At 35.5% G+C, this 10,956-nt stretch overlaps 1 protein-coding gene across 1 annotated transcript in view; it reads left to right on the forward strand.

Annotated features, from left to right (window-relative positions):
• The window catches only part of CCDC73 (coiled-coil domain containing 73), a 108,732-nt gene extending 97,783 nt beyond the window's left edge, over positions 1-10,949 (forward strand). Inside the window, exons 14-17 of the mRNA XM_055301111.1 lie at positions 1,843-2,023; positions 3,734-5,212; positions 7,268-7,401; positions 10,488-10,949. Of these exons, the coding sequence (XP_055157086.1) occupies positions 1,843-2,023; positions 3,734-5,212; positions 7,268-7,401; positions 10,488-10,709 (2,016 nt within the window). The 3' untranslated portion in view covers positions 10,710-10,949. The remainder of the gene's footprint in view (positions 1-1,842; positions 2,024-3,733; positions 5,213-7,267; positions 7,402-10,487) is intronic.
• The last annotated feature ends 7 nt before the right edge of the window (positions 10,950-10,956 follow it).

The following is a 10,956-nucleotide window of genomic DNA, read 5'->3' on the forward strand; positions in this document are numbered from 1 at the left end:
GAAGCAGACTCTCCAGCTCCAGTTAAGGCTTCCAATGATGACAACTTGCCTAGAACCTCATGAGACCCTGAGTCCGAATCAAGCCAAGCCATTCCTTAATTCCTGATTCATTGAAACTATGGCATAGTAAATGCTATTTTAAACCACTGAGTTTGGAGTAATTTGTTACACAGGAATATGTTATTCTTCTAAGATTTCACACTTAATAAATACTGAAACCAGGATTTGAATTCGTTTTTTTTAAAGATTTTATTTATTCATGAGAGAGAGAGAGGCAGAGATGCAGGCGGAGGGAGAAGCAGGCTCCATGCAGGGAGCCCGATGTGGGACTCAATCCTGGGTCTCCAGGATCAGGTCCTGGGCGGAAGGCAGGTGCTAAACCGCTGAGCCACCCAGGCTGCCCTGAACTCGTATTTATCCAAGATTACAAAGCTTCTGGTAACTACCATTCTGTTTTTGTCAATCTCCTTTGTAGGTTCTTCCAAGTTTCTCTTCCTCCGCCTTTTTTGTGGATTTCACTGGCATTTTATACTTTACCTCTTTTTTTCCTCAAAATATCCTCTCATAAGTTAGTCTCATCAACATGTACGTCTTCAGTTGCCATCTACCAATGATTTTCAAATCTACATTTCCAGAGAAATTTTATCATAAGCTCCAGATTCATATATCCAAATGTCCATTAAACTTCTCCACCTTAATATCTAACTTTTCACACTCAACAAGTTCAAACAACCCTTACTTTCATCACACCTGCTACTATTCCTAGTTGAGTAAATAACATCCACCAGTCTTCTACGTACCTAATCTGAACTCTGAATCAATCTTGACTCTTCATATTCTATAGTTCATCAAACCCTATTGATTAGCTTATAAATAATTCCTGTAACTATTCAGTTCTTCATCTTTACTGATATCACCTGGACTATGACACTGTGGCACTTCTGATGTATCTGCTTCATGTTGTAGCACTTTGATTCAGGATTTTTCAGATTTTTAGGTGCAGCCTGTTAGTTCATAGAAATTAGTTTACTAATTTGTGACCAGCAGTCTTTAAAAAATGAAATAAGTAGCATAGAAAGCAGAACGCCATCTCATTGAGTAGATATTCGGTGTGCTAGGTTGTAGAACGTTCCTCATTGCAGGTTTTAATCAATGAAGTTTAGAAAAACAGTCTATTCTTGATGCTGTAGCCAGAATGGTTTTTCCAATCAGATCATATTTATTGCCTTGTCTAAAACCCTTGTGACTTTACATGATCTTCTTGGAACTCTTCAGCATGCCATACTTAGCCCTTAAAGACCTGGGTGTAGCTTACCTCTAGCTACATTCTCTCTCCATTCTCTCAGCTTCTAAGCTCTAGCTGAAATAAATTGAGTAGTTCCATGAAGACTATAATCTTGCTTGCTTTTAGCATCTGAATATGCCATGTTTTCCCTTGAGTGCCCCCTAATCCTCATCTGTATTATTTTTTTTCCTATCTTCCTCACTGGATTGTTAAGTTTTCTGAGGCCAGGGACTGCTTATTGTTCATCATTGTATCCCAAAGCCTAATGCAGTGTTTGTGCTGAATATATAGGGGGAGTAAAAGGATGTTGAATTGATTCACTAAAGATAGAAACATCAAAAAGATCTCAACTTTAAATATGATAAACTATACAAAATGAGGTTAAAGTGATCTTGTTACAAAGAGTAGTATATTAAATTTAGTAAGAAAGTCATTTGGATCTCAAAAATTGCTGAATGGTTGACTTGAAACATAATTTTATCAGCAAAATTTGTTCAGATGTCTTCTATTTAACAATGTTTTTACATTAAAGGTATTTTTTTCCCATTTTACATTAGAATCTTCCAGAAGTAAATACTAAAAACAGTGAAATGTCAATGGAAAAATCAGAAAACACCATCATACAGAAATATAATCCTGGGCAAGAAATAAAGAAAGATACTTTGAGTTTTTGTTTCGATACTAACTACAGAGAAAAGGAGAAGAAAGAAGGCTCCTTTATAGAATTCATTATAGAAGGTAACCAGCATACTGAGGCTTTAAAAATTTATTTATTCATGAGAGACATACACTGAGAGAGGCAGAGACACAGGCAGAGGGAGAAGCAGGCTCCTCACAGGGAGCCCGATGCGGAATTCAATCCCGGATCCCAGGATCATGACCTGAGCCAAAGGCAGGTGCCCACCCACTGAGCCACCCAGGTGTCCCATATTGAGATTTTCTAATTTTATATATGGAGGGTCCCCCTGCCTCTTTTCTTCCACAAATAAAGGATCTGTCAAAGTGCTGTGGTAGGCCATTTATGAAATTTAAGGGAATATCAATTATATAGTCTTTGCTTGGGGGATCCTGTATTGTATTTGAAGAAACACTTTTTCATTTGTATATGTCTTAAGACAGGCTTCTTCTGAGCTATTTTGGGGGAAAACTGTATTTGTCTTCCCTTATTATTTACTCCTTGGCTTTTTGCAGTTTTCTGCATTCACTGCTTTGTAGAGTGTGTTCTCTGGGCTACCAATAACCTTCTGATCTGATGATCAGACCTAGAGCACTTTCCTTAGTTCAAATGGCCTTTTTGTAACCGCTGAAATAATTTACTAATTTGTCCATCTTGAAAAAGAGTTGCTTCAAGACCATAAATTTACTATATGAAGGTATTCAAACCTAGACTGAACAACCACTTGGTGGAGATGTTGTAGAGAGAATGAAGACTAAAGCCCTTCAAGTCCTGAATTTTGTATTCTGGGTTATTTTAACATTATTGGAAAAACTTGAAATCTATGGTTAAAACCCAGAAGAATAAAATATAGGTCCTTAAGTATTCTATACTTTTGCACAAAGGTATCCCCACATTTTAAAATACTTACAAGGCAATGAATAAAAAATTGAGGATTGTCAGTCTTGAAAAAATAGCAATTCTGGATCCTAGGTAATGGTAAGAAGAAAACCACAGACCCAAAATGGAGTCACTCTGGTTGAGAACCCCATGCCAGCAAACCAAAGCTTAATACCTAACCAAGCTGTAGCTTCAACCCCCAGGAATGTAACCTTTAACCAGTCAACCTGGAATTTCCTGGTCAGCAATAACAAATCCATTGATAGACCTCTTCCTTCCCCTGTAGGAGGGTGACCGTGCCCAAAACTGTGAATTCTTTGCTAATAATTCCTTTTCCACTCATTCTCTACCTTTAAAAACCTTTCCTTTTCTGTAGCTCAATAGGGCTCTTTTCTATTTGCTCAATAGAATGCTGCCTGATTCAGTCAGTCATCTAACAGTCAATTAGAGCTTCAGATTTCCATGGTTAAATTTCTGACAGTAGTACTAGAAATTAGAGTCTAACTTGTTAGGATAAACTCATTTTTATCTGTACAGCTGGGTGTTTACATGGAATTGTACTGTGTGCTCAAAAGGCAGTGTAACAGACTAGAAAGCTAAAAACCATTTTTTTAATATCCTCAACTTCCCGCTTTTTAAATAAAAAATACTTTTGCTCTTTTGAAATAAAAATTTAACATGGGCAGCATGCTATATAATACACACACACACACACACACACACACACACACACACCAAGTGAACTCGATATTTAGGTAAAATTGGTATCATAAGGTTTGTGGAATGGCCAATGAAATATTTAAGGCTAAATATATTTTTCCAAAGTACGTAATACAGGTCTTATAAAAGCAGGTTTTAGTGTATAAGAATTTACTATGTTCTCATCATGACAGACTTACAGCTTTTTGAAAAAAGCTCCAAGAATGAATTTGATCCTGTGATACCTCAGGATGAAAATCAGAGTGAAATCTCCCAAAGCAAAACCCTCTGCACAGAAAAAGAACTAATTAGTCAAGGACAGACCTTGAATGACTTTAGAAAAGCAGTTACTTCAGAAATAAAAGACAAAGTGGGTTCAGAAAAAGACCACGGATGTACAGAATTTAAATCACCAAACAGTTCTTTTTTAGTGGCGATAGAATCAGAACAGACAGACCTAGAAAGAACTGAAGGCTTCGATCTTCATGCAGATGTCCAGCTGGAGGTTGAAAATAACAGAACATCATCTAACAGTATCTTAAGTGAGATGGCTCACCATACAAATCAAGAGAGAGATGTTTCTGAAGATCAATCATTCAAACGATTCACATTGCTTCCAGGGATTCAAGAAAATGCCACAGAGAAGGATATTACAAATAGTGACCAAATCAAAGTAGATCTGGATTCCTCTCTAAATGTAAAAAAGGATGCTGTTCAGGGTGAGAAATACAGTTTACAGGAGTCAAGTAATGTTATGTCAGATGACAAACAATGTAAAATAAACCAAATGCAACTGTTAAATAAAAAAAGTAAGCGCGGCCTATTGCCATTTAAGCAAACTTCAGTTTTTCAACAAATCTGTAATACTTCAGAGAAACCTGAATTAACTATTCCCCCCGATACAGCAGCAAACCACCTCATCTCATCTGCTTTCAGTGAGAATTTGAAAATACTTAAGAATTCAGACAAAAATGTTAGTATTATGCCTATGTTGGTGAAACCCAACTCAAGCCTTGGGGAAAGAACTACATGGAAAAATCTGAATGATATGCACACTAGTCAACTAAAGAATTGTTTGGGATATTTAGAAAACAGTGCGACCATTTCCCATCTTCAGGTTAACAATGAGAATATACATACTTCAGAAGCCAAAGACATGAAAACTGCTGTTCCTACGAAAACTTCCACAGAAATACAGTCTTCCAATAAAGAGAGTCAGATTGAGGAGAATCAGATAACTGAAGCCACAAAAAATGACCTCTTACTTTTTGTGAATGTCAATGAAAGACAGCATTCATTGTTAAATAATACAGAGAAAACAGAGTCATTAAGTGACATCGTTTCAGGAAAAATTTACAGTGAAGGACAGCTGGAAGAATCATGTTCATTTCACATAAAGCCATCTGGAGATTTAGTAAACAGAAGTGCAAGGTCACCCTTTGATCTTTCAACTTCAGATAAAAAAACTGAGAAAATTCCAGTATATGTGAATTTCTTAGACCCCAGTCCTTGGTCAAAAGTAAATCAAATTGAAAGTCAAACAGTGAGCACTTCAACTTCTAGCATTCCTTTGTTGCTGAAGGAGAGACCAATAGGCCCATCAGAAAACAAAAATACGGTTTCAGGGACACTTTGTGAAAATGATCATAATGGTATCAAGGATACTGGACCAGGTAAGAAAAAAGTATTTATGTTTTCTTTTGAAATTTAAATTTCTAATCCTTATTCCTGTTAAAGGGTCTCCAAACCGATTGTATTTAAAATGAAACCATTAGGGTTTTTTTCACCTAGACCTAAGATACTCCATATATGTATTTATGTAAAACTAGGAAAGGTTTTATTTAAACCTGAGTGGATTTCTTTTCACTTAAATCTGAGCAACTAATATCAACATGTACTAAGGAGAAAATGCATATTGGAAATTTAAAAATTTCACCAAGGAACTGAAAAAAGCAGAAGCGACCACAGGTCCATGTTATTAATTTTAAATTAGGAACAACTACTTAGTCTTGCAGTTTTCTGTAAGGCTTCTGCCAGTGGGCATATTTATTCCTTTTCATTCTATACTGAAAAAACTTCCCTCACTTTCCCCAATTTTCCTTTCTTAAGACTTAATTTTTCTACTTCTGGTTTCCGTTCACCAGCAATAGAATCCAGCTTTCTTCGTTTTACAAGCACTGCTGAGGGAACATTAATACATTTCATATCATTGGTATTTGTCACTCACTTCCAACAGAATCCCCCTAGTTGGGTACCAACGTTAAACATGCAGATGTTCAATATTCAGAGAACAGTGTATTCTAACTACCATATGAAATAACACTGTCCAAATTTTACTTTATAAAAATACTGTAGGATAAAAAATAGATGAGAGGTAAATGGATGAAATACATAGGACTTAATGATGGGTGTTGAAGCTGGGAGATGGTCCCCAAGTTCATACTCTTATTTTTGTGTATTTGAAGTTTTTCCCCCCAAATATTTTTTTTTTAAGATTTTATTTATTTATTCATGAGAGAGATAGAGAGAGGCAGACACAGGCAGAGGGAGAAGCAGGCCCCATGCAGGAAGCCCAACGTGGGACTTGATCCCCGGACCCAGGATCACGCCCTGAACCAAAGGCAGATGCTCAACCACTGAGCCACCCCCCAAAATATTTAAAAAACAGAAATAAACCATGTATCACATCTAAGTGCTGCACACATGTTAAACTGAACAATGAACAAGTTCAAGATTCTCATGAAAAAAGTTTACTTTGCTAATAGCAATCTCAAAGTTTACAAGCAAAGCTGTGAACAGGCTTCAGAGGTACCTGCTTCTTTAAAAAAATGGCAATTTACCAATTGAACTTTGAAAACTTGGGAATTAAAAGCAAAATATGTATATCATACGTAGTAGCATAAATGGAAAAGTAATGCAGGGAAAGATAGAAAACATCAAAATATCATAAAATCTCATTTTGCACACTGTAACTTTTCTTCTAATAAAATATATATATTAACTTCAGATCCCATTAATTTTGAATCTCTTGAATGCTGCAGTTAGGCAGATGCTGTTAGTTAAGGTGCTGGTATCACGTTTACCATTTTCCCACAGGGCCTTGTAAGTTAAATCTCAATGATATAAGGATGAAAGGGGGGAGATCTAAAATTCTGTAGAAATTCAACTTCAAAAATGTCCACTCATGAAAGATACAAGTATCTTTTAACCTTCAAAGCTCACGTATTTCTCTAAATAATTTTTATCTATTTATTAAATTTCAGTGAACTCTACTAGTCAGCTGTTTGTTGGTCTTCTGTGGCCAGTTTTTTTAAAAACATACTATAGATCGGACTTTTAGTTGATTCAGACTTTTTCCCATTTATCTGAACTGTTAAGATGCCCACTTAATGTGTTTACATCTATGGTAGTGCAATAACCAGGGGGAATGACAGTAATATTTTATGGGAGTTATTTTATTTTAGAAGATATTATACCATCTCACTCATTTTTAGTGTGAAATCAGATTTTAGAGTAGCAATAAAATTGTTACCTGAAATGAAATGCCTAACTTATATTAAGAGCAAAGTCAATGAAAACTATAAAATGTTCAAAGTAAAAACAAAATAGAAATTGTTACTTTTTAAATACAAAAGCATAGATAGGATCAGAGAAAAACAAGTTCAGTCACTAAAATGAGTGCCTGGAGAATAAAATTCAGTTGTTGCCATTTCCTCTTTGTCAACCAGATACTACTAGCATTAACAGAGTTGCTGACACTTTGAATAACTCGAGTATCCATCCAGATCCCAAGGGAGAGCCCAGTGAAGAGAGGAATGCAACTGCAAAGACTTTTTACGATTCTTCTTTTCCCACAGAACACGTAAGTCAATTAAAAATATTGCCGAGCAGACCTTAGTGAGCTAATTCTACAGATATGTGTAGAACTGTATGCATCTGGATGCTTTAAGACCTAACTGATCTCCAAAATAATATCAAGAGGGCAACATGGCACCATTTTTCACAATTAGGGTTGATGGAAAACAGCAGGAAAAAGTCACAGTGTATAAATCAAATAGATATAATCCAGCCTGTTTGGGAAGGACAGTGTGAGGTAGTGTATTATGTATGTACTTCTATTTTTTTAGTCACCTAAATTTGGGAGTAGTGGCATTTCAGCATTTAAAATTTTATCTTAATAAAAGATGCCTTAAAATAATACAATCAATTAAAGCTGTTCTTGATAGTTCTTAAGTAGTAATTATATCATTTTGGGAAGCTAATGCAAAGGAAAATTTATTTTAAATTATTTCCATTAGGACATAGTATGTGAAGGGATCAAATATCCTTACTATATGTAATATCAAGTATGGATATATATATACTCTAAGCAAAGTATTTGTAGAGATTATGGGAGTCCAAAAGTCCACTTGTCATATGAAATGCAACTAACTACAGCTGACCAGGCTTTTGGTGAAATTTATAAGTTATTTTTATCTCGGTAAAACTAGCACGAAAAAGGCAATATTGTTCAAAATCTTAAAAACAGGCAATCATAGGTGTTAACTGCTGAAAGGTATAATCTATAAAGGTTTGGAAAGATTACTTAAAATCTGTCACTGTGCAGTTGTTTTTCTTAAGTCATTGTATATTTTTAAAATTTTGAGGTACACGTTAAATAACTTTCTTGTTGGCACCTATAAAATAGAAATTATAGCAGGAACACAGCCTTTAGCAGGTAACAGCTTTTAACAATGTATTTTATTTTCCTTTTTAAATTAAGTTCATTTAAATTGTAAAATACTACCCCAGGCTGAAATAAAGAGAACTTGTAACCTGCCTGGGGGAAATTTTAGGCCAAAGACTAGATCTTTTTACTCAAGCAGAAAGAGGAGGTATAGAGGTAAGGAAGTGATTTTTAAAAAGAAGTGATAGGAAAGGAAGGAACAAAGATATGTAACAACATGTCTGGAACTAGAGTTATTGCTGTAGGCCACAAAACCTCAAGCCAAATAGGACAATTTTTGTTAAGTGTAAACTTTAAAAGACACTACACATCCTTGTTTTTCCAGCCAATCCCTGCTCCTGCCCCTCCCAAGTAGGTAGTTAAGGGGAAGAAACTAAAGCAGGTATGTGTAAATGTCTTTCTCTCCATCAAGATTTAAAAAAAAATCAAGGATTCTGGAAAATTAGGGAATTTGTACTTGGTATCAAATGCACCAAAATGTATCAAGCATTGTGAGAGCAAAACAGGACCATTAAATCCTACAGACCATCAGTTTACCTCAAAATTAGCAACCTAAGTTGAGATTTGATATAGTTCTCTAGATCTATTCTCCACATTTCATGGATGACTTACAGGGCCAAAATGAATGTGAGTTAAAGGACGTATGCTGGGCACTTACACACCAGACATCATCAGAAATACACACTTATGCATATATTTACCCATTACCAATTACTCTACGATAGCATCTTGCTTGCAACTAAATGGTGCCGGAAAGAGTGAGGCCACGAAACTTAAATGACTTGCCTATGGTCTCTGGTGCTGATCTTGTGTTTTCTGTTATTTCTTAAGAACATAGGCAGTCAACTGTGAACAAAGCATCGCCACAAGGATCAGCGGCTAAGATTTTAAGGGCTGACTATAGAATTCTCAGGAGCCAAATAAACCCATCCCAAAGGAGCAACCCTTAGGGAACTGAGGTTAAATGTAAACATTTAAGCTCATTTAAAAATTACTATATAATCTCACTTTGAAAATGTTTATACATATACCACCTTTTCCAGTCCAATTAGATTTTAATGTAAGGCAGTACTCGAAGATCTTCACAAAGATCTGACAACAAATGACATTCATCATAGCCTAATTTACAACAGTAAGCATTTCTCAGCAACTTAAATGTTCAACATATTACATTATGGAACATGGAATATAATGGAGCCATGTTCTTAGACTTAAGAACAGAGGAAAAATGCTAAAAATGTTTTTAACACAGACTAGAAAATGATATGAATATGATCCAGATCTTAAAAGTGTATATATACACAGAAGAGACCAGAATATTTACATCAAAATGTTTAATGGTAGGTGAGATTTTAGGTAATTTTACCCTGTTCATTATTTCTAAAATATACAACCTTTTATCAGAAGTTTTTTTTCCCAAGAAATTAACTCAAATTTATTTTTGTGCAGCCACTGACAATGGTTTGTGAAAAATTTTAAAGACCTAGGAAACAGCCCAGAGGGGAAAAACCAAGATATGAAAGTCTATAGACTGACCAGATATGCTAAAAATAGAAGAAAAAAAAAAGATTAGTAGCATACAATACCAAAACGTTGACCACTCTCTCTGGATAGATTACTAGTGATTTTGGTTTCTTTATACTTTTCTATTATCTGAAACTTCGAACAATTATTATCAGGAAAAAAATCTTAAAATGAGCAACTTAGGTATTTTTAACACAGTATTAGAAGTATGACGCAATGCAGTGCCTTGTAAACATGCCAGCTTCCAATACCTCACTGCTCTTTCCTGTTTGTTGAACAATGGTTCCCTGAAGCACGAGAGGAAACCTGTAGTACAAGGAAGTTTCTATAGGCAGTCTCCCTCCATTAGCATTTTTAGAGAAGATACAAAACATAGACATGTTTGGAAAGGGAAGAGGGGTACCAGCAGATAAAACAGATTTTGACCTGCAGCTGTTTTAAATCTCTTTTCCAATGTAAAGCTCAAGACCTTTTAGAAAATGTTCATGGTATCCCTAGGCTCTATTAGGGATCTCTAGGAGCTACTACATACACACAAGCCTCCAGATTCACATTTCATTTTTTCTTCTGCCAAATTAAGGTAGTTGTTGAAAATAAGTCAAGAAAAATGATGGTTTTATCACATATTCATAAATTTTCTTTTTCTTAATGGTGACTTTCGTTTCAGTGGTAAGCAAAACAGGTTTGGTCTTTCCTAGGTGAAAATAAAGCCTCTGGAATCAGCTCTGCTACAAAGCCATTCTCAGGCAACCAGGACTAAAGACGCTGCTGCCCTGGCTGCATCCTCTACTGAGGAGGATGACTGGCAGAGCCTGGTAACAAATCAAATTAATGAAATCGAAAAGTCCCTAAGCTTAGAAAATGACAACCAACCTAAGAAAAGAAAAGCAGAAGACATGTTGGAAGAAATGACAGATTAAAGGAATGTTGATGAATGCTTTCAGTGGTGAACTGATGTAACTGAAATATCAATAAGGTTTTGACTAGAACAAAAATGTTACACCAAAACTTTAGTTATACTCACTTTTCCAGTTTCTTTTGATGTGATGGAATTACTACTATTATGCTTTTACAAATGCTCACTTAAGATAGCTGAGATTGCCGTTAGCAGCCAATTCCCCTTAAATTTGCTTTGTTCCATATATCCTTTCATCAAAGCTCTTTCTG

This window comes from Nyctereutes procyonoides, unplaced genomic scaffold (genome assembly GCF_905146905.1).
Source record: "Nyctereutes procyonoides isolate TBG_1078 unplaced genomic scaffold, NYPRO_anot_genome, whole genome shotgun sequence".
Lineage (NCBI taxonomy): Eukaryota > Metazoa > Chordata > Mammalia > Carnivora > Canidae > Nyctereutes > Nyctereutes procyonoides.